Genomic DNA, 25017 nt, shown 5'->3' on the forward strand with positions numbered 1-25017 from the left:
CGGGTGGCTGGCCGCCCGAAAAATTTGACATGTTATTTTACTAAAAATAATGCATTTTACCATCATTTCAAATAGAATGATACCAGCCAAGCAAGAATATTTCAAGTGTTTCAAGTGCTTTACTGAAATATTTGGACCATATAATGATAATACAATTATCTCAACCTTAAAATGTTACATATAGGTTCTAAAAAGCCATACATTCACATCAAAGAACAAAGAAAAACAACAATTATAATTCAAGTTTAAACAGTAAGTGTGCAGCTGCAGCATGGAGATTTCATTGTACCTTTGGTTAAGACCAAATAATCTCTTTAAATGCTGTAAAGTGTTTAAGCAAAGAATATTGCAACATAAGTATTTCAGAACATACAACACTCTACTAGGCTACATTATCTTTTATTATTATGACATAATTTCCCCCCCCCCCCCCCCCCACTCTTTTCAACTGAGCATGCAGACAATTAAAATAAGGGTGCAATGCGTGCTTTTGCACCCCTGTAAAACCGGGCCTGGACCTGAAAAAGGACTGCACTGAAAACCAGCCCTGGGTGACATCCCACAGACACGCACACATTCATTTCCAAAATGATGAAGCATTCTATAATTGTGTTTACACTAAATGCATTCGTACATTACATTGTCATAGATGTATTTTTGATGCTGCCTCAAGAAAAATTGTAAACATTGAAATGGCGATATTTAGGATTTGGCTTGAAACTAATGTCTCAAACCTTTTGAGGCTTACAATTAGTCACATAAGACCCTAAATTACATAGTTAGGTTTTCGGTTTATGTACCTACAGGCCCGTCTGAAGTTTGCCAATGAACACCTGAGGTGCCAATGAACAGGTAATATCATCTTATGACATCACTGATGATGTCATAGGCACTGATGATGTCATTCTACTGTCAGTCATAGTGATGTCATAAGAGCAAAATCATCTTATTACCTTACCTATTTTGGCGTAGTATTCGTTGATGTACTCATTGTAGGCCATCTCCATCAGGCCGTGGCCGAGGTTGTAGTTGGGGAAGATGAGGAAGCAGGACTTCAGGTAGCTGTTGACTCTTTTCAGATCCTGGAGGAGAAACCGAGGGAGTGAAGGAATACGTACAGAAGCACCCACAGGCTAACTCTGATAGTGCTGCAACACAAAACCACCTCGTTCTATTCCACAATGCTCTATTTTGGAGGGAGGGGGAGGATCTGTGAAATTGTTCCCATTTAGTCCTAATGTGTGTTCTTTCTTGACCCTAGAACACTAACGTCGGGTGATTTTCACCCGGACAATTGAATTTGCGTGATTTTCATTGTCTTGCTGCTGTCTGAGGTGGGCGGGTCCTTAGGTACCTTCAGGATGCTCACTGACGTCATTGAATGTAAGTTTGTTTCCCTGCTCCCATTCATGGTTTTTTCTACCGGCTACGTGTTCGGGTGATTTTCACCCGACGTTAGTGATAGAGGGTAAAATATCTTCGGGTTAGGGTTAATGGTATTGTGGTGACTTTTTTTTTTTTTTTCACCACACAAGTCCCATGAATGGGTGGACCGAAGGAGAAGTTGGGAGCTCCTGTTTTGTTTTGTTTTTTAAATTTTTATAACGATTACCTCATTTTTCCCGAATTTGACATATTTTTTATAGTGTCCCCCATAATATACTTTTTTGTGTTTTTTGTGATATTTCACATTTAAAAACAAAAGAAGAGTACCTCAATTTGCCATGTATTGTTGTACTTTAAGATATTTTGATGAGAAGTATGTTTTATGGGGTATATTGCATCGGGTGAAATACACCCAACGTTAGTGATGGTGTGACTTTAAATCACGTTAGTGAGTTAGTTAGGTCTTAGCTGATGAAGACTGTGTAGTGATGCACAGCAGGTAGCCTTCATCAGCGTTGATGCTGTGCTGCACAAGACCTTATTAAACGCACGAAGGACATTGTGGAGTGCTGCTGGCCTTTTCTCCTTTTTTAAGTTTCTACCTTGGCCCTGCACCTTGATTTACTTTATTTTGGAGTGTGCACGCTGCTGCTGTTTTTTAATTTGCAATTGTGCCATATGTCATTTAGCATACAATTCGAATGCAATCCAATGCAACTACATGTTACTACTAACACAAGCTTCTTATAGACACGTTAACTAGAGTGTAAATTACCATACTTGTTTACAACAAGACGGTTACACCTTGGTCGCACCAGGCCCGTCTGCGCAGCGTTCCGTCTGCGCCGCGGTTTTGCTCCGTCTTCTGCACGTCGGCATGTCCCACCGCACGCGCTTCAGAAGCGGAGCGCTTCCGAGCGCTGCCTGCCAGCTGGATACAAGATCGCGCGGGATTTACGAGATCGCGCGATACTGTGTGTACAATGGGGTGGATGTAAAGAGCACAACACACAAACAACACAGTCTGTCGTTGACTTGCTTTTGATTTGGTCATTTTCCCTTGATTGTTGTGCTTCTACCATGGGTAAGTAAGTAGGCTGAAATTATTTCTTAATTTGTCATACAGTGCCTGTTAGCAGCAGGAGAACTCTTGCATTTCTTCGTCTACTTGAACGACTACAGGGGGAGAGGGGGAGAAGGAGTCGGTATTGGGTCTGCACACGTTTTTATTATGAAAATCTACCGGATTCTCGTGCAGTTGCTGTGTCTGACTTCCGGGCTGAACGATCTGCTCTGTGCAGCTTGACGCAGCTTCCAGGCGTCATCCGTGAAAAATAGAACTGCCGCGTATCTTTAGCGGAGCGGGGCGTCGAGCCGCTTCTGATGCGCGTTGTTGCGTGCCTGGTGGGATCACACACGTTGACTAAAATGCCCGCGAGCAGCTCCGACGAGCGCGTCGGAGCCGGAACGCGTACCTGACGTTCCTGGTGGGACTTCCCCATTAGCTGACCTGATACTACGGTTAGCTAGCTAACACGCTGATTATCTAAACACAAAATCAATTAGACATATCAATGGTAGAATGATCAGTTCCTAGTCAAAAACCACACAGATATTATGTATGAATATCTATTTAGTTCTATTGAAACGGGCCAAGTTGTACATTTAGAAACACAATCAGCTGTTCACAGTCGCTGTTGAACATAAGCAACCTCTGAAGAGTACGCCAGCGCTTTGGAGATGGTTGGGAAGCAGATTTGTCTCAGGCAAAATAAAAAGCTGCAGTAACGAGGGTCAAACTGACCTTGTCATGCTCAAAGAGCTTGAGAAGGAAGGTCGCCACCGTGGCAGTGATGCCTATGAAGAGGTTGATGACAATGAGGAAGACATAGGCAGTGCTGGGAACCTCGAACCAGAAGGAGGCAGGGTACATGATGGGAGTGATGGACCACCTGGAACAATCAGAGAGTCAAACTTGACTGGTATAGCACATTTCATATACTGTGCAGGGAAACTCATTGCACTTTACATCAAAACAGCAAACCACACACAAACACATCCGCCATGCAACTCTGTCATATGATGAAAATATACCCATGTCAAATCAAGAAAATATAGGACTTAATATTGTCAAGGACCTCATGATATGATTTGATATGATTGCATACACACAGTACTTGAATTATGTATATACAGTATATATTTTACTGACATTTCCAGTGATAATGATTTCGTATTTTTAATTCATGATTATGTGCATTATTGATATGGATCACAAAAAATGCTGATGCTGAGCAGTTGGTATTGCTTATCAGTTTACAGCAGGTGAAGATACCATGATAGGCCATTTCAATTTACATTCAAATATTAATTCGACCTATGTGAATTCGGGATTGGAGACAGGCGATTATGAATTATGCATTAGTGATCATAACTGTAATCAAGGGGACAGCCAGCGCCTCAGCCTTTTTTTCTAGGTCACGCGAGCGGGGAGAGATATTTTTCATCTTATTCATCGTTAATTACCATATAAATGAGGACAAGGGGGAGCGTGGCCTGCGGTGGCGTCAAATTCACACAAATCGGATGACTTTTGAGCATTTTCCTCTTGAGAAACTTCAAGGGGGAAGTAAAAAACAACGCTTTCTACTCTCTCTTTAGCTTAACCATATGAAACATTTTACTGTGGCATGAAAACCTCTAAACTCGCTTCACTTTTGGTTTTCACCTTCTGCGCAAATTCAAACTCCAACAGTCAAAAAACATGGCGGCGAGAAATACTATCGGTATCATAATTTCTTTCCACTGTATTAGAAGTAACGTACTGTTGCTCAGCCAAAGAGGAAGGAGGAATATTCTGTTGATTGTTTTATTCATGGGAACTGGAAGACTCAATCACATTAGACATGTTCAGAATGGTTCACTCATTCACTCACTCACTATTCCACATGTAGTGTTTAGTGAACTATGGGGAACGATCAAAAATTAATAAATCATACTCTTCCGCGTAATAAAATAGTCCCTCCTGGCTTCCTGCACAACCGACCCAGTTGCTGGACGTAATGTCAGCTAGACAGGCTTGTTGACAAACAGCTAACCTTAGCTAGCTAACTTTGGCTAATGCTTGTGCTAATGTTAGGTACGAGGCTAGGTGGCTTTTTTCTGGAGATAACGTGTCCGTTAAGCACTGCTCAATCCACTCGTCCATAGATAAGCCACCCCGGAGGTCGAAGCTAACCTTAAATGTTTCTATTTCGATAGGCAGCTAGCGAATGTTGTTATCGCCATTAGCTAGCTTGCGGCTAGCTAGTTCAGCTGTTGCATACTGATGACGTCACTAGCAGGAGATGACAGTAAACACTAGCGCAAGGCACTCTGGGTATTATGGTGACACAGGTTGGCTTAGGAGCTCCCGTTTGCGAGGATAGCAGGCTAGCTAGCTACCATTTGTTTTCTCAGAGGCGGAGTGTTTTTCGGGGATGCGGCTCTAGCTGTGGTATACGATAAATATACCACAGCTGTGAACCAATCAGATTGTTTGATTTGAGAGAGCCGCTTTATAATTGCTGTTCACTAGAAATTGCAATGCATTGTGGGCATTTTATAGTGGACTATATAGTGAATGAAATTAACAGTTGAGAATTCGGACACTTGTAAAAAATGGCAAACAGGGCCACTATTTCTGTAATAGGGAATGGTATCAAACAGGGCTTTTGGATCAAAGGTCTGACTGTGTAAACTGCTTAACTTGATTAAGGCTTAATGAGATGGGCAATAACCAGGTTACTCTGTCCATGACAACATAGCCATTGCGAGTTAGCATCCACTAAATGGCTCAAATGTAAAATGTACAAACATAAGATGACTCACCCGTAGAGGAGGAAGAGGGAGAGGACTGCGGGGAAGTTTGTGGGGGAGGTGCAGGCCGGCAGGTCGAACACGAATAGAATGAGGACACAACACGTGGCGGGTACCAGGTAGTTCAGCTGGGGAGAGACCAGACGAGAGCGAGCACTCAGACTTGGAGAAACACTCAATTTTACTCATTATATCTCTTTCCCATTCAAAAATCGGGATAAGTCAATTGCCTCGCCTGTGCGTTTCTATGTCATGTAGTGTTTAGTCTAGAGCTGCCGAAAATAATCGATTCAGAGATGCATCGCGGTGCTTAATAGGACGATTCTGAATCGATTAACAAATATCAAAAATCGATTATTTAATTTTTTTTTTCTTTTTCTTTTTTTTTAATAATCAAATAAAATAGAATGTAAGTACATGCAGTTGTTTATTTTAATTATGGATCATAATACAATGCAATTCCAAATGCACTTTTATTGGAAAAGTAGCCACACTGAGAAAAAAGAAAGTGAGAAAAAATAAATCATGTATTGCGGAAAAAGTGATGCATCGATTTAAGATGCATCGCGATGCATCGGAGATGCATCGAATAATCGAATCGAATCGAATCGTAACTTGTATAATCGAATCGTATCGAATCGTGAGATCAGTGAAGATGCACAGCTCTAGTTTAGTCCACGCTCATCTTCTGGAGTAAGGTGAAGGAATAGTTTCGTAGGCCTAATGTGGCCTGTGAGCATATTGTGTTCACTGTGATGACTGTTTCTATTTTGTGTAAATGTTTGTATTTTCGGATGTAATTTGATTGTGACTATGATGGAAGACTTTAGGACAGGATTTTGAAATACCATGTGTATTGGTGTTTAATGTATACTATGATTGTCATGGGTTTTTTTGCTACAGTTTTTAGATGGCTATGTTTTGTGTTACTGTTTGTCCTGTTTTTAAAACATCAGGGACCATGTTGGAAATAAGTGTTTACCGGTACTTTACACTTTTACATGCTATCCCTTTTATCTTTTATTGTCTCTATATCCATGAATAAAGTCAACCAATCAATCAATCAATGCCAAGAAGCCAAAGCCCTTCATTTTCTCCCTGAAATTTCCTTAATTACATAAACATAAATTATCGACTAAAAAATATCAGCTTTAATACTGTAAAGTAAGGTTAGCATTATGGGTTTGTAAGGTTTTACAAGGTTATTAATGAGTTATCGATGTTGTTGTCTCCTTAAATTAAATTATAAAGTAGGTTTTACATTAAATGATAAAGTAATGATGAGTCAAAAATGAAGTTGTGTTAAGTCGTGTTTAAGGTGGTTTTGATGTCTCCTGGTAAAAAGATGTGTTAACATCTGGTAACATGTCTCCTCCATTAATAACTCCGGGAAGTATTTTTAAGGGGATTTTGCATAAATTAAGAGGTGGATTAATGTAAATGTAAGGTTATTTTAAGCGATTAGTAGTTGTGTGGGATATCATCTCAGCTACCTCGATGTGAATCAAAAATGAATCAGTGGATGGCTTTGGGAAATTGGTTTAGGATAATTCAAATACAATCTGATATTTAGAGGGGATGACAAGAAACCTGCCATCTTCTCACAACACACACACACACACACACACACACACACACACACACACACACACGTCCACATGAACGTCCTCCCTCACCATGTCCCACATGTAGTTAGCCAGCCAGTAGATCACGGGGTCACAGCCGCTGACAAACTGCAGGTGTTTGGCCTTGGTGGATTTCTCTGCAACCAGGAACACCACAAAGCTGGCTGGCACAAAGGACATGGCCACAATGATGAAGATAGCAATGACCACATCTGTCCCCTGGAGCCTGGATGTAGAGGAGCAGAGGAGATTGTGCTAATTAAAAAAGAGACTTGATTCTCACACTTCTTAAATGATTTAAACCCTGATGTAGTTTGATAGTGTTCAGCTATAGAGGAGTGATGTAGTTTGATAGTGTTCAGCTATATAGGAGTGATGTAGTTTGATAGTGTTCAGCTATAGAGGAGTGATGTAGTTTGATAGTGTTCAGCTATAGAGGAGTGATGTAGTTTGATAGTGTTCAGCTATAGAGGAGTGATGTAGTTTGATAGTGTTCACCTAGAGAGGAGTGATGTAGTTTGATAGTGTTCAGCTATAGAGGAGTGATGTAGTTTGATAGTGTTCAGCTAGAGAGGAGTGATGTAGTTTGATAGTGTTCACCTAGAGAGGAGTGATGTAGTTTGATAGTGTTCAGCTATAGAGGAGTGATGTAGTTTGATAGTGTTCAGCTATAGAGGAGTGATGTAGTTTGATAGTGTTCAGCTATAGAGGAGTGATGTAGTTTGATAGTGTTTAGGCATAAAGGAGTGATGTAGTTTGATAGTGTTCAGCTATAGAGGAGTGATGTAGTTTGATAGTGTTCAGCTATAGAGGAGTGATGTAGTTTGATAGTGTTTAGGTATAAAGGAGTGATGTAGTTTGATAGTGTTCAGCTAGAGAGGAGTGATGTAGTTTGATAGTGTTCACCTAGAGAGGAGTGATGTAGTTTGATAGTGTTCAGCTAGAGAGGAGTGATGTAGTTTGATAGTGTTCAGCTAGAGAGGAGTGATGTAGTTTGATAGTGTTCAGCTATAGAGGAGTGATGTAGTTTGATAGTGTTTAGGTATAAAGGAGTGATGTAGTTTGATAGTGTTCAGCTAGAGAGGAGTGATGTAGTTTGATAGTGTTCAGCTAGAGAGGAGTGATGTAGTTTGATAGTGTTCAGCTATAGAGGAGTAGTGTAGTTTGATAGTGTTTAGGCATAAAGGAGTGATGTAGTTTGATAGTGTACAACCATAGAGGAGTGAAGTAGTTTGATAATGTAAAACCATAGAGGAGTGAAGTGTTTCCACCCTGAGTACCTGAGCTGAATTTTGCCTTGATGACCATGACGCCGTAGCAATAGTGCCGAGGTAAAAACCACCAAAGAAGAAAAAGAGAATAAAGTAAATGGTGCTGAGCAACTTACAGGTAGTCCAAAGAAAGGCTGGCGCTGGTCCGATTCATTGGGTGGTTTGTCCCTGCAAAACACAAATGTGCACACGCATGCACGCGCGCACACACACACACACACACACACACACACACACACACACACACACAGACACACACACCTTTGTTTATGTCCATGTAATCAACAAACCAAAAACGCTCCCAAAAAACCAAGCGACGATTGTTTCCAACTTGTTATTCCAATGGGAAAGTTATTCCCAGTACTCAGCAGCCAGGCTGTATCTTATATTAGTAGCAGGCCTCTCTTGAGAATGAGACCCTGTGTCTCAATGAGATCGACCTGTTTTGGCTGAGACCCTCCCCGACTCCGCCCTCATCCAGCAGCTTTCCCCTACTGACCTGGTCAACAGGCTAACACCCTACCATCCTTCAAAAAAGACTTGCAATCTTTTTCTTCTTTTTATCTCTCCCATCTATTTTATTCCTATTATTCATTTTCATGAAAGTTGTTTCTTATCCTGTGAATGTAAAGCGTCTTTAAGCACTGTGAAAATCAATATTTAAATAGAATCCATTATTATGATTATGATTATGATTGTTATTAATATCAAATAAAGGTTAAATTAAATACAAAATTACCGTATGCAGCAGGGTTGCCCTTGGATGCGGGCAGGTTGGCACGAAGGATAGCATTGTTGAGGACATTGAGATAGGTCGGCATGCTGTGGTAGCCTTTATTGTTATACAACACCTGGACACAAGGGGGAGTTCTGTCAGCAGTCGCTCTTCTTTGTGTAGTAATCCTCCTAGTCCATTGCAGACTGATTGTCTTACCTGAGCTGATCTGCGAACTGCTATCTTGCGAACCATGGGAGGTGTCTTCCTCCCAAAGGATGCTGGGATTGATTTCTGGATGTTCCCCACTGTTATACCGCCATACCTATTGACAAGAATGACAATCATCTCTACCTCTAAAATGAGAAAATAATGAATGAATGAAATAAGAACTAAGTCGATGCCAATGTGGGAAGAACATGAACGTGAAACTCTCCAAGTTGTCATAGTATGGTTTTCATGAATGCGCATACAGATGGTTATTAAAGTCGAGCTGAACCCAAAAATGACTTTTATTTTCTTTTAGTTGAAATACCTGGGTATGCAGTGCACCTATTTAATAATGTATGCAAAGAAAATCACAACAATCTAATTTCTTTAGTTTTTCACACTTTTTCACATCAAAAGTTCATTTTTCAAGATTTCATTGATAACAGTAATGTACAGTTTGCTGACGTCACCTAGTACTATCAAATTTCTACCCCATTTCAACCAATCATATCACGACATGCAGCTGTCAATCAAATCTTCATTTCAGGATAATTTTCTCTTCCAAATGAAGTAGAAAATGGCGCCTAGTGCCTGTCATCTGGCAGAATTCCTATCCCATAAACTAACTACTAACTTGGCCAAGAAACATGAACAAAAAACAAAAACTATAATCTCTAAGAATGCAAAGAAATGTAACTGGCTCGTTAAAACGCGCATTCCAGGGATATCGTATTTACAGCAGCGATAATGGCGCGCGCATCGGAGAGCTTGGTTGTCAGGGGTCGCACTTCGGAGATTCCAGGCCGACGGGCTGCACTCTCCGCTCGGCAACACGAAGGCAGCTGGCTGCCTGCGGCTCGCTGAGCTCCACTCAGCCACCAACCTCGCGTCACCAGGGTCTTCCCGAGGGGAGCGCCACAACACACTAAATCCCACTCGATTTGGAGGCGGAACACGCCAGGATTGGCCAAAGCCCAATCAAGTCCCCAGAATTGTCAAATAAAATAATCGACATGATACTATGACCCGCCTCTCAATCTGTCATCTTAGACAAACTATGTTTTCAGTCTGAAACGGACTCATATGCACGTGACGAACGGGTTCAGTTCGACTTTAAACTATATTGAAAACAGAGAGCAATATGTCTGTGTCTGAGTCTTCAGGAAGATCTACAATAATGTGTGGGGTTCCCCAAGGAAGGATCAATACTTGGGGCTTTGCTTTTTTTTATTTACATTAATGACCTTGCTGCTGCATCTGCTAAATGTATACTGCCTTTACTTTTTGCTGATGATACCATTTTAATTCTAACTTTGATTCTCTAATTTCAGAAGCAAACAAGGGAATGGGAAAAAATGCCAAATGGTTTGGTATCATCGGAAAAATATCTAGTTTGGTAAATCATTCATGTTGATTAACCCTTTATTACAGTTTAATTACCCATATCTATTGTATGGAAATATCATATGGGCAAGTACATACAGTATAATTATCTCCAGTCTTCACAGAATTCACATCATACAAAAAAAATGTTAGGTTGGCTACATCTTCGAACAGATTTGAACCATCAGCTGCACTTAAAAAAAAAATCTAAATCAACACATTCCAGGTATGCACTTTTGTCTATAAATATATATATATACCGTAAATTCCGCACTATAAGCCGCACCGGAGTATAAGCCGCACCTGCAAAATTGCCTGTTTGTTACATATATAAGCCACACCGGACTATAAGCCGCGGGTGTTTTAATGTTTTTTTTTTTTTTTTTTTTTATTGTGTTTTAATGTTTAATTACCATATGTAAGGGTTCATGCACAGAGGGGATTGTCGGGAAAGAGATGGCTGTTTGAGGAAGCTCCCATTTATTAACATTTCAACAAAACAACATAACACAACACCACCTGTGTTTTTTTTACAGTGCACACAGTGTCCGCGGTGTGGTGAAAAGAGGGCAAGAGAGGAAATTAAAACAGAAGTGGATTTATAGTTAGAAAGAGTGCTAAAAAAGAGAGATTTTTTTTTTTTTTTTTTTTTTTTTGGAAAAAATTGATAGATAAGCCGCACCGGACTATAAGCCGCAGGGGCCAAAAAAGGCCAAAAAACGGGGAAAAAGCCGCGGCTTATAGTCCGGAATTTACGGTACTCACCTGTCTCTCCCTGCACCATGTACAGTGGGTTATACTTTCTAACATAATAATTAATATTCACATAATTCTAACATACATAATACAAGACATTCAGATCACCCCCCATATTGTCTCACTACCAATAACCAATTTTCAATACGCTACAGAGCCGCCATATTACGGAACACATACTGTATATCAATATTGCCAATCATCTCTCAACTCATTTAAATCCAAACTTACGACCTCTCTGATGAGTCACGCATGGCCCCCCTCATACATGACACATACACCTCACATTATCCTGTCACTTATTTTGATTGCTTTTTGTGTTTTTCCTTTTCTGTTCTTTTTTTACTGTTGATTTTCTTTTCTTTGTCTTATTTGTTTTCTTGTTTCCTTCTTGTTTCTGTTGTATTGTATGCTTTGCACACCTGGATTGTATTGTATTGTTATTATTTTGGTTTTCTGAGGGTAGAGACCCTGCACATTATTTTCCTGTTTGCCTTTTTTTTTTCCGTTTCACTTTTTATTGTGTGGAAATAAATAAAACTAAAAACAAAATTACAAAAGTGTCTCTGCACCAATGTCACGGGAGACAAGTGGTGCGTAGTGATTAAAGTGACACGGTCCTACCTGTGCAGGCGCACTCTGTCCGACGTGAAGAGAAGATACTCGGAGACATTACGGCCCGTGATGTCCACCAGGATGTCCCCCGTCACCACCTTCATGAGGGGGGGCCGGCCGCCCACCCCGCTGGGGCAGGAGAAGCCCGTCCCCTGCATGGAGCAGGTACAGCGCACTGGCTCGTGGATGGACAGGGGGAGTGTCGGAGGAGACGTCACCGGCTCTGACCAGAAACAGAGCAGGTACGAGGAGTTATAGTTGCCTCTGACTCAAAATGAACAACATTATTTGTAGATTTTTACAAAATATGAGGTTGTGTGATTGTATGGGGGTTTATGCATGCCTGGCACAAATAGTAGCTGCCAATAATTCTAAGTAAAGTAAAGGTAAAGTCCCACAATGTGTGAAATTTGTTCTCCGCATTTGACCCATCCCCTGGCGTGCACCGCGCTCGGGAATCATATGGTGATCTAACCCTCCAATTCCAACCCTTAGATGCTGAGTGCCAAGCAGGGAGGCAAATGGGTCCCATTTTTATAGTCTTTGGTATGACTCGGCCAGGGATCAAACTCACGACCTCCCAGTCACAGGGCGGACACTCAGACCACAAGGCCACTGAGCTGGTCAATTCTAACAATCCATGCATTGTCTGGGAAGTTTACTAATCAAAGAAAACAACTAAATAGAGCTTCAAATACTTTCCTGTAATTGTGTACTCATTTCACTCAATATCATATGTGTCTTATGTGGCAGCAAGGAGTTGGCACTAGTTTTACAACTCGAATCAAGCTCAAAGTCTTGACATCTTCCTCTATATTGAGCTGGTCGACCATTCAAATCTGAACAGAGACCGGCAACCGCTTTTGAGATGAGGAACAACTACAAATACCGTTGGACAGTGGTGGCGCAACGGTTAAGAGAAGCGAGCTTGTGACGGGAAGGTCGTCGGTTCAAAACCCGGGACCGGCAGGATAAATTTGGGTGAGGAAAGTGAAAAGGCAGCGCTTGCCCCTCCCTCATTACCACCACTGAGCTGCCCTTGAGCAAGGCCCTTAACCCCAACCGCTCCAGTGGAGCTGATCAGTGGCCAGCAGATCAGACTGTGGTTGTACTGGTCAGCTTCCAGGTATGAATGTGTGTGTGAATGTGAACAGGGCGCTCCTGAAAAAGAGAGCAATGCTCTCAGTGAGACTCCCCCTGTATAAATAAAGGTTAAATTAAACAAAACAAAACAAGAAGTGTGGATAGAAAAAACATTCCGCCTCCATGTTCGATGTGGCTGTGTGTTGTAGTAGTGCGAGAATTCGGCAATTGGGCGGCACTAGACCCTGGGGTAGTGTGTGTTCCCCAAATCCAAGGAGTCGTCAAGTCCAAATCCAACTGATCGTTAAGTGTGTGTTCCCCAAATCCAACTGATCGTTAAGTGTGTTCCCCAAATCCAACTGATCGTTAAGTGTGTGTTCCCCAAATGCAACTGATCGTTAAGTGTGTTCCCCAAATCCAACTGATCGTTAAGTGTGTGTTCCCCAAATCCAACTGATCGTTAAGTGTGTGTTCCCCAAATCCAACTGATCGTTAAGTGTGTGTCCCCCAAATCCAACTGATCATCAAGTGTGTGTTCCCCAAATCCAACTGATCGTCAAGGTTCACTTTATTTGTCTCCCGTGGGAGCAATTAGTCTTGGAGTAAAATATTAAAATGCAGTACATTAAGTACATTAAAAAACACTGTATATGGTGACACGTGAAAAAACTTAGCAAGTTGAGATAGTCACAGTCATTTACACTCCTCACCTTTCGCATCATACAATAGTGCAGTGCAAAATACATGGTTATAGTGTAATAGATTACAAAGTGTGTCTCACATTACATTACCTGCAAGCAAACAAGCATGTTAAACTATACATGCAAGTAAGCAGGCAGATATTAGAGCATGTGAAGCTATCTCAGAGCCTCCTGTCTTTCTGTCTGACCTCTAGGGGGAGCCCATTGATCAGTTTAACTGATAGAGGGACAAATTAATGCTTGTATCTATTGTGGTTACATAAAGGCAAGCGCGTCATTTTGTGTAGGGTCGGTGGGGTCCGGACCCTACCAACATTTCAGGGTGTCCAATTGTCCCTACCAACTTTTAAGCAACCTTATTTGCATTATCTTTGGAGTGCAGTTATATAGGTCATTTAGATTGTCTTCCCATATTTTGCAAGGATAGAATTGACCCGACCATTATTGAGTGAAATTAGTTTGCAATATGTTCAAAGTTACATTTACCCCTGTTTTTCACAACGGAATGGGCCAGTCCACTTTTTTTCCCAAAACTCCTGTTTGATTGGCTCATTTGGCTGATGACCAAACAAACGCCCACCCACACACAGTTTTCCGGGTTATAGAAATCACGCGCAGCAGACAGACCCTCCTGTTAGCGACAAATCTGGAGACTTTTTCTGACATGGGATTAACATTACCAGCAAGCAGCAGTGACGCAGCAGTGCAGCAGTGCAAGCAGCAGCAACCAGGTAAGTCCCGCTAGCATCGATGCTAATTTAGCAAAGTACAGCGCGCAGCTGAAGCACATGGCTATAATATGGACGTTAACGTCCATATTAAGTAGCCATGTGCTTGCGCGATGACAACAGTGTATTGGCGATGTCAAATGGTGACAATTGACATCTGACTGAAGATCGTGCAACTCTTAGGAGGAAGAAATGTAGGATGTATGATGTGTGGGATTCAGTGGCAATTTTTTCTTTCCAAACCGGCTGTTTGTGAAAGAACATGATTAGATGGCTAAACCTCCAGTTTGTGTTTGTTAGTTACAATTATGCTGACAGGAGAGCTGAGCAGGTGGTGACATGAAAGTTATTGAGAAAAGGAGAAGATACTGAATAATGACATCACAACAGTATAATCCTAATGTTGATTTAAAATGAGATATTCGTCTAAATATGGCTAAAAAAGGGATCATGTCTATGTTCCCCGGGTTCTATGTTCCCCGGGTTCTATATTCCCCGTTTTTCACTAACCCTAAACCTAACCTCCCCCAGACCCTAACCCAAAACCTAACCTCTCCCACCCCCCACGCCTAAACCTAACCTCCCCCAGACCCTAACCCAAAACCTAACCTCTCCCAGGGAACATAGCGGGGAACATAGGACCCTATTTGGGAAAAGCGGGGAACATAGGACCCGGGGAACATAGGGATGACCCCCTGATAGAGAATAAAATTCTATACATCCGCTAAATGTGATTATTTATAACAGCTTATCTACCAAATGAATTGAAGCCATGAGTCTAGGAAGATTTATCATAAAAGTATATTTAATACCATACATTCTCTGCAATATGTATATTGACAGAGGGCATGAATCTCAATGTACACATGTCTGATCGATGTACAGAGTCAAATATTCAGCAAATGGCCGACAGTCATTATGCTTTATACTGTAAAGGAAGAGGAGGAGGAAAAGGCCGAGAGGAGGGGGTGATGACTTGACTTGGAGCCTACAGGGCTGCCTGTCTGTATCAGTTTGTTATGGGACTTGATGCACTGTCCAAGGTTTCAGCAACTGGAGCAGTCCCTGCTATTCTATATGGGTGTCAAATGTGTGTCAAATGGCATGGAACTTATAGCATAATTAGGCCTATAGCTTATTGATTAATGTGTCAGATGTCATGTTAACTTATATTTTTCTCCAACACCCCCTAAAAAAGGTAAAACAAAAACCTCAAATTTTTTTCGGCGGGGCGCCACCGAAACACCCTCCCCTCATGCCGTCCTCGACCCTACCAACTTTGACACCAAAACGACGCCCTTGCATAAAGGGACCCTGTATCTCCTACCAGAGTTCATCAGCACATACTCAGGGGTTCAACACATGATGGGAGGAGTCAGACAAAATCTTGTTAGCCTGTTGAGTGGTGGACTGCTCAAATATGTCTTGCAGGGTGAGGGGTGCGGGCAGTCCCATGATGATCTTCCCTGCAGTTTTGACCAGGCTAAAGATTTGAGCTTTGGACTTGACTGTGAGGTTTCCAAACCAGCTGGTGATGCCATAACGTAAAACGGACTCGGAAAAAATCGAGATAATATTGCTGCAGACACCAAAAACTCAAATCACAAACCCAAATCTAAGTGGTCATGCCCCGGTTCCCGTAAAGAAATGATTTGTCCCAGGCCTGGTTATGTATCATATTTTGGTGTCATTTGCTATTAGATGCACTTACGATGGATGGTGGTAGGAGGGGCAGCGGTGTAGTTCCACAGTCCGTCCTCGAAGCGGGGGTCCGGGTCGTCCGAGGGGGCGGGCGAGGGAGGAGGGGGTACGAAGTTGGAGAGTGGAACCCCCTGGGTGAAGGAGTCCAGACACATGGAGTCAAAGTAGCGGGCAGCCAGGGTCTTGGAGTTGTTGGCGCTGGGGTTGAGGGTCTGGGCCAGCTGGTCCAGGGTGCTGTTGAAGGGCGTTTTGAGCACGCAGGTGGCGCCGACGCCCGAGGGTAGACGCAGGGTGTTGATGATCTTCTGAGGGCTGGCGTCTGGGGACAGCTTACACCTGAGAGGGAGGGGGGGGGGGGGGGGTAGATACGCTCCACTTGATGAGGAGTTCTATTTCAAAATGTTATATATCATATTTTTTAAGAAGAAAAAAAAGGTTTATTTTTTCTGAAAATAGAGGATTTAGTCTGTCAAAGTGTCATCATACTGAACAAAAGCATTGCCTACTACACCTAGAAAAAAAAACATAGTATTTTGAGAATTAATTCTATAAGAGTAGGTGTTCTTCACATAAATTATTAAATATTTTTTTTATCATATCAAAATAACACACAAGATAACATACTAACATGTCTTATAAGCGAACAGCCTGGCCCTGGACGCGGGGCCGAGCAGGCCTGACAGAGAGGGACCAATAGTCAAGAAAGCCGGCAACGTAGTGGGCCTCCATCGCCTTCATTACGAAGCCGGGTCACTTTGCTTGCTCAGCTGAACGTCGCGGTGGTGTGTGAGATGTGTGCCCCGAGACGACGTTGCCAAATGAATAATAACACACTTGATTTGTGTAGCACTTTTCCACAACAGAGCTTACAAAGTGCTTGTATAATAGTAGTAGACACATGCAAACGCAACCGTAACCATATCTTTTTTCTGGGGGGTATGGTGGTGCAGTGGTAAGCGCTGTCGCCTCACAGCTCGAAAGTCCTGGGTTCGATTCCCACCTGGGACGCTGTGAACGCTGAAGGAATGCGTGCCCGTCCGCATGTCCTCGAGTGCCCACCGCCCGGGTGGGGTCGTCAAAAGGGCCTTTCTGTGTGGAGTTTGCATGTTCTCCCCGTGCCTCCCGGGGGTTTCCTTCATATAGGAACCCCCTTCACCAAAAACATGCAATATCCTGGTTGCTAATGTGGTTCCTCCTCTGGTCGTTAAGGGCGCCTGTTCAGAGGGGAACTGGTTGGAATAGCGTGAACCTCCCACGTGCTCCCATGTCCTACCGGTGAAGCTTCCTCTGTCAGGTGAAAAGAAGCGGCTGGCTAACTGCCCATGTCTCGGAGGAAGCATGGAGCCAGTTTCGGCTCTCCCCAGATCGGCAGAGGGTGGAGTAGCAACCAGGATAAATAAATTAAATTAGCACTAATGGGGGATAAAAATGGGATAAAAAATCGGGGGCGGGGGGAAAAAACAAACAAAAAAACAATTATCTTTTTTCCCACGGGGTCACCCCCCAACCCCCCATGACTTACATATATCCTCATCTCCCTCGTGCTGCACTATGATCCCTCAGTTTGTACGAGTAATTATTGTGAAAATGGTCAAAAACAAAACAAATGCTCTTCCTGGAATGTGTCTGACCTGTACTGGGGTCTGTCTTCGTTGGCGTAGGGGATGAAGTTGCCTCTTGGTTGGGTGTAGTTGTGGTACTGAGACGGGGACAAGATCAGGGGCGGTAAGTCTCCTGCAAGACAGAAGAAATAGCTCGTTCATCTACAGTACCAGTGCTGCCTTTTTTGCATGTTATTTTCAAATGCAAAGTACCATTATGTATCAGTATCTGCCTAACAATGCAGAGAGCTTAGCATGGTTTTAGTGCGGTTCAACAAGTGGCAATAGAGAGAGTAGTAAAACAGACATTCAAAAATAGGAACATGTGGTGGATGATTACTATAAAGTAGCCTGGTAAACCAACCATAACTCACATTTCATTTGGTTCTGCGGGACCGTCTGGCCTCAAGCCCTGGGAGGGCTTTAAGCAGAAACTGCAAAGTGGGAGAGCCAATCAGCGACTGCGCTCAGTGCCCTGTGATTGACAGCGCAAGTTGGCCAATCAAGAACGCCACTAGCACTGCACTAACAAATCAATAATGGCCGCCTCCTTGCCTGATCGCCTCGAGGAGTAATGTCAATGTTCGTCTAGTTTAAACAGCCATAAAGTGCAGTTATTGCAGAAATAGACTCAATAACAAGTACAGGAGTATCGCCGCAACTATATAAAATATGCTTTTGCCGTTCTCCCGAGTGGATTTGGGTTTGACTGGATCCAACGCTGATTGGCTGAAGGAGTTGTCTGTCAAGGCAAGTACACCCGCCCCAACCTCCACCCACTGCAAAACACTGGGTGTAGGCTTCAGGCCAGACGGGAACGAAGAACGAAATGAAATGTGAGTTCACGTGAGCGGCTTGTTTACCAGGCTATAAAGTGTGTAATAACTAGAAGTCATCTATGGTCTCACCGATGGAAGGGACAGACAGAGTCACGGTCATGGCCACGCAGACAAAGAAGGCAGGTAGCAGGATCTGAGAGAAGAGGCCCTTGGTATTCCTCTTGGCACAGTGGAAGCGCTTGACGATGAGGCCGTGAAACTGGCGAAGCTTTAACCACCAGCCGTCCAGCTTGAAGCTGCCCTGCCCCTCCAGGACCTCCGGCTGTGGGGAGGAGGGGTTCTCTGCGTCGCCTGGAGGTGAAGGAGATGTCAGATGTGGGGGGAACAGGAAAATAGCAGATTGGATGTATCTAATAAGTTGTTACAATGCATGTCTGCACAACATCTAGACGTCAAGTCTGTACAGTACATACAGTACTGTATGTATGGCGTTCTGCACATTTCGCTCATTGCTAATCTGTATATATAGCACATATATCTTCATTTTTACATTTATTTTAATGCTGTATGATATTTCATATATATATTTTTTTTCATATTGCACATATTCTCCATTGATTTATTGCTATATGCTATATGATGTTTTTCACACCTTGCATACACGCTGTTAATTCATACATTACATTTCATTCATCTAGGGCAGGGGTAAGCAACTATTTTTCATTGGGGGCCACATGAGAAACCCAGATTGTCGCTGGGGGCCAAACAAATATTGTCATACAGTAACCCATGGATGGGCAACTTTGATGAGAGGGCCACAAAAAAGATTTCCTCGCTACCAGATTTTGCTGAGGGCCGAACGGCGCCGGCGCGAAAAATTTGGGGCATTTGAAGCCAGGTTTAGAGAAATAACTAATTTTAAATGAACAGTTGTGATGTTATTATTCAGTCTTAACCACCAATATTTGATCCTTTTCTCACTCACTCCTATGTCACCACCTGCTCTCCCTGCAGTGCTTGAAATTAACTTTTTTGACCACCAATATGGCTGCTAGATTTTAAAGTTACCAGCCAATTAGAATTTCCACTAGCCGAAATGTTTTTCTTGAAATAAACCAGAATATGAGTGGGTTAATTTAAGTAGAGCCCGACCGATATTATCGGCCGATATTGGCGATTATCGATATATCGGTATCGGTAAAAAAAAAAAAATTATCGGCCGTATATATATATATATATATATATATATATATATATATATATATATATATATATATATATATATATATATATAAGTTATAGACAGCATGGACAGCATGTTGTGTATATTTGATATTTTTTCTTAACTATTTGTTCTATTGTGTTTTTGTATTTCTAGTTATTTATAATTATTAAATTCCCAGTTAAGTTTACTGTTTCATTGCATTGAGATTATTAATAAGCTGTAAAATATCCTGCCTACATCACATATTTCAATTCATGTCAACTCAATCATATCTTTGTCAAGTGTTTGATATTTGAGGGTTGCTGATGTGGTGCCTCCTCTGGTCGTTAAGGGCGCCTGTTCGGAGGGAGGGGAACTCGTTGGAATATCGTGATCCTCCCACGTGCTATGTCCTACTGGTGAAGCTTCCCCTGTCAGGTGAAAAGAAGCGGCTGGCTAACTGCCCATGTGGAAGCATGGAGCCAGTTTTCGGCTCTCCCCAGATCGGCAGAGGGTGGAGCAGCAACCAGGATAAATAAATAAAAAATTAGCACTAATGGGGGATTAGCACTAATTGGGGATAAACATTTGATGATAAAAACAAAAATAAAATAAAATAAAAATATCGGCCGATATTATCGGTATCGGTAATTTTTTATTCCCTAAAATCGGTATCGGTATCGGTTTCAAAAATCCCATATCGGTCGGGCTCTAAATTTAAGCATAAGTATCAGTAAGTGGCCCGGGATTCTCAAAGCCTGTGTTGAGGGTCACACGAACAAAAATGCACTCTTGAAGCTAAACAAATCCAAAACCAACGAGTTCATTATTTAAATTTCTACTTCAATGTAGAACGGTCATTTCTTACACATGAGATTACTTTTAGCCTTTTAGTCATAAAGAGTATTGAAAGATATTCCATATTCCAGACTGAAATGCTATAACAGAAGTGGAGTATTGGCCAGAATGACATGAACATTTTGGACATTTATTCAGCGGGTATTCAGGTGCACTGTAAAAATACAAATGTATCTTTTTTTTGCAATTCCATCGCGGGCCACATGTGTGATCTAGGGACTAGATGACTAGATTCTAGTCATACTTAATTATTCTGCTGTCTATTCTGGTGTTGTCAAAATTCCAGATGGTTTCTGTTTCCTCATTTGCTCCATTCTTATTTTATTTGGTCTGTACATTACTCTACTCCAAATTTCCCCACAGGGATAATTAACATTTGGTCTAATCTCATCGATCTTAAATTTCAGAATACTTTTACGATCGTGTCATTGCATCACGTCTTACTGTAACCGTATTATCTGAGACAATCTCCACTGTGCCACCCTCAAATCTCTGGGTGGCAGCTGTCATAACGCTCACAGAGCGTCTGACGCAGCACATCTCCTTCTCTCACCCCTCAGGCTGGCCGAGTCGGATTCTTGGCCGTTGTCGAAGAGTGGACAGTACTCTCCGTAGAAGTCGGCGTAGAGCCCCCCCTCGTCTCCCCTCACCGAGCCGATGGACGAGGACGACTTCAGCGACGCCTGGCTGTGGCTCAGCCTGGAGCACATCATCAGGTTGCTCAGCACCACCTCCGGCCTCTCGCTCTGGGCCGAGGGTCCGGTGCCCCCCTGAGGCGCCCCCAGGCCCCCCGCGCTCGGCTTCCCCACCGAGCTGCCCCCCGGGGAGTCCTTCATGTCTGCCAAAGGGAGCAGGAAGGAAGGAGAGGACATTAGCATTTTAACGCGGCGCAAAATAACAAACTGGCAAAAGTCTCAAGTCAGCACTTTAACTCGAGATGATGCACATCTTGCAGAAATCTGTTCTCGTTGAGAAAGTCATAACTAATTGATGAAGCCCGCCGAAAACTTTGTGGAGGTGTTGAGCTGTGAGAGACAGCGTGTGTGTGTGTGTGTGTGTGTGTGTGGGGAAGGGGGGGTCTCACCGGCATCGCTGTTCTCCAGCGACTGGTCCTCCTCAGAGACTTTGAGGAAGACCTCCTCCAGGGTGGTGTCCATCACCCCGAAGCTGGTCAGCGCCAGGCTGTCCAAGCTCTGCTCTAAAGCCTGCGGGGGCAGATACAACAGAAGTGACCACCACTATATATCAATCATTTCACAAAGGCCTCAAGCTACACTCTCCAAACCGCTTTTTCAGATATTGAACCAATGTATTTCTTGGCTGTATGGGTGAAATATGTTCACTGTGCATTCTCCGTTGCCTGTTGCTCCTCTGTCTTTCTTCAGGTTGTATGGGTCAGGGGGCTCGGCATCTTCACGTGATGTGTCCAAGAGGATGTCCATGAGGTCCTAGTTGAGCTACCATGTTTGAAACGTCTGTGGTAGTAACCTTTATAGACTATAGCTGATGAACTGCAAGTTACTGCTTCTGCTGTCATTAGTGGTATTGTAACATTGGTTTTTCCCCCCTTTCTCATTTCTCTACCATTCAAATTGCTTGGGGGAAGATTCATCACAAGTTCCCCAATTTCCTGATAAGGTCAATCATAATCCTTTGTGGAAGATGTTAGCATAGCATGTCAGCATAGCAGGCCTTGCTAAGTGTATGCTAGCAGTAACATTAGTTAAGTAGTGATTTGTTCCTGATTTTCTTTTTCTTTTTCATTGCAAATTTTTTGTTATAATATACCATATATAAATAGTCTAAATCCATACTTAAGGGCTATTAACCAGTTTGAACAGCAGGACTACATAAATATGTATGTTTATCCAACATACTGTATAGGCAAATCTTCTCATAATGTGCACCATCCCAGATTCTGGACAAATCAATCAGTCAGTTTTCCATGAAGATACAGGATATTGAGAGTGGCCCACAGACTCTCGCTATGTTGTTCTGCATGTCATGTTAAATGATATCTCTACTAGCGTCTTTGCCGATCATCTTAATATCGTTGTGTACTACGGACCTGGAAGAGCCTCTCGAAGCAGCCCTTCTTCACGGCCTCGGAGGGCAGCACATAGGACAGCTCGGTGTTGGAGTCGGACACCAGCAGGCAGGACGCTACGAACTGGCGGATGAACTGCGTGACCCGAGCCTCGGAGCAAGGCGACAGCGACGAGGATGGAGACAGAGACGAGGGAGGCTGCTGCGGCTGGCCGGCCTGCTCTGGAGGACGAGGAAAACAAAGCAAGGTGGATGAGCGGAGGAGGGAAGGAGAGGAGAGAGGCTGAGAGAGGAGAGAAGAACGAGACAGGGGAGCGGAGGAGGGAAGGAGAGGAGAGAGGCTGAGAGAGGAGAGAAGAACGAGACAGGGGAGCGGAGGAGGGAAGGAGAGGAGAGAGGCTGAGAGAGGAGAGAAGAACGAGACAGGGGAGCGGAGGAGGGAAGGAGAGGAGAGAGGCTGAGAGAGGAGAGAAGAACGAGACAGGGGAGCGGAGGAGGGAAGGAGAGGAGAGAGGCTGAGAGAGGAGAGAAGAACGAGGCAGGGGAGCTGGAGACTTCATGAAGGAAAGGAAGGTCATATTGGTCAAACTTACCTTATTAAATACACCTCCTAAGCCGGCAACACGTTGGCGGTTGAACACCGAACTTTTGAAGAATGCAGACTACTGTAAATTTGCCAGACTTGAAATAGATAAATTCCTATCAGAAAATGTCGGTTCTGTAGACGACCCGCGCATCCTCTGGTATGCTTTGAAGGGATGTATTAGAAACACCACAATATCTTTTGCCTCTCATCTCAGCAGGATTAAACTTAATAAAATTCAAGAATTGGAATCAACATTAGTCGAGCAGGAGCGGCAGCAGCAAATATCATTTTGTGAAACCAGAAATCTAAATATTCAAGTAACACGTATAGAACTCGACTCCCTCCTCAGAAGGAGAGCTGAATTTCTTATTCACAAAACTAGAAGAAATTATTACTTTAATGGGCCCAGGCCGAGTGAGTCATCTCCTTGCTCAGAGACTGAGACATGACAACAGACACACTATTATTTCTACTATTGTCTCTAGCCATTCAAATAACCCTATCACCAATCCTATAAATAATGAATTTCGTAATTTTTACTCTAGTCTGTATTCTTCAGAAGTGACTCTAGATCACGATAAATGTGAAACCTTTCTCAATAATGTGAACTTACCATCCCTAACTCAGGAGACATCTGAACAGCTACAAGTTCCTATTTCTCTTGAGGAACTTAAGTTAGCTACGCAGGCCATGAAAAAGGGCAAATCACCTGGCTGGGATGGCATTCCGCCAGAATTCTATCTTGCCTTTTGGGATTGCCTGGGTCACCCCATGTTACAGATGATCACCACTTCTATAGAACAGGGCTCTTTTAATAGGGATGCCAACTCTGCCATTTTGACTGTGCATTTAAAACCTAAGAAAGACCCCTCCCTTTGCAGCAGCTACAGACCTCTTTCAATCTTGAATGCAGAAATCAAGATATATGCAAAGGTGTTAGCCATGAGACTTCAAAAACATATGACCAAACTTATACATCACGATCAAACCGGCTTCATTAAAACTAGACAAGCTGCAGATAATATACGTAGACTTTTACATGTGATACATTTCACACAAGACACTCCTTCCCCTTGTGCAGTCCTCTCACTGGACGCCAAGCAGGCATTTGATCATTTAGAATGGGAGTACTTATGGATGACTCTAGATAAATTTGGCTTGGGCACTAACTTCATTAGCATGATTAAAGTTCTCTATGCTAATCCTTCAGCTATGATTATCACAGGCAATATTTTCTCTTCTCCTTTCTCTATCTTCAAAGGGTCCCGTCAAGGCTGCGTACTTTCCTCATCATTATTTGCGCTTTCACTCGAACCTTTAGCTCTAGCAATAAAACACCCTATGATCTCACCCATCACATTCTGTAAGACTACACATCACATTTCTTTATTTGCCGATGATATTTTATTATACATAGACCATGCCACTACCTCCATACCATATGTTCTAAATATCTTCAAAGAATTTAGTGCCCTCTCAGGTTTTGAAATTAACTGGTCTAAGTCCTCCCTACTCCCACTTAACTCATCTCTTTGCCCTTCCACTTTACCTCCTCACATCCCAGTAGTAAAATCCTTTAAATACCTTGGGATAGAAATTTTCCCCTCTCTCTACATAACCACAACTAAAAATGACCAAGGTATTTTAAATAGAGTGGAAGCCGACTTAGAAAAACGAACTCTTCTCCCACTTTCTCCGCAAGCCCACATTTCAGTTAATAAATGGACATTTTAATTCATTTCTTCTCCAATATGATACCCCTCTCACCTCCTAAAAACTACTGGGATAAGATTCATGCTCTCATTACAAGATTTATCTGGCGAGGGAAGCGCCCACGAATTAAATTGACTACTTTACAACGTGACAGACAGGATGGAGGACTTGCGTGCCCAACCTAAAGATGTATTTTTG

General features: G+C 42.7%; 1 protein-coding gene across 1 annotated transcript in view; it reads right to left on the bottom strand.

Annotated features, from left to right (window-relative positions):
• LOC310796420 (ATP-binding cassette sub-family A member 2-like) overlaps positions 1-23831 on the bottom strand; it is a gene marked incomplete at both ends in the record, with an annotated part of 53670 nt that extends 29839 nt beyond the window's left edge. The window contains 15 exons of the mRNA XM_083658607.1: positions 954-1082; positions 3191-3338; positions 5257-5372; positions 6921-7095; positions 8257-8308; positions 8880-8991; positions 9075-9180; positions 11829-12042; positions 16043-16368; positions 17664-17766; positions 18542-18763; positions 21028-21312; positions 21559-21679; positions 22543-22742; positions 23816-23831. Of these exons, the coding sequence (XP_083514733.1) occupies positions 954-1082; positions 3191-3338; positions 5257-5372; positions 6921-7095; positions 8257-8308; positions 8880-8991; positions 9075-9180; positions 11829-12042; positions 16043-16368; positions 17664-17766; positions 18542-18763; positions 21028-21312; positions 21559-21679; positions 22543-22742; positions 23816-23831 (2325 nt within the window). The remainder of the gene's footprint in view (positions 1-953; positions 1083-3190; positions 3339-5256; positions 5373-6920; positions 7096-8256; positions 8309-8879; positions 8992-9074; positions 9181-11828; positions 12043-16042; positions 16369-17663; positions 17767-18541; positions 18764-21027; positions 21313-21558; positions 21680-22542; positions 22743-23815) is intronic.
• Positions 23832-25017: the final 1186 nt, after the last annotated feature.

This window comes from Poromitra crassiceps, assembly GCF_964638095.1.
Source record: "Poromitra crassiceps genome assembly, chromosome: 22".
Taxonomy (NCBI): domain Eukaryota; kingdom Metazoa; phylum Chordata; class Actinopteri; order Beryciformes; family Melamphaidae; genus Poromitra; species Poromitra crassiceps.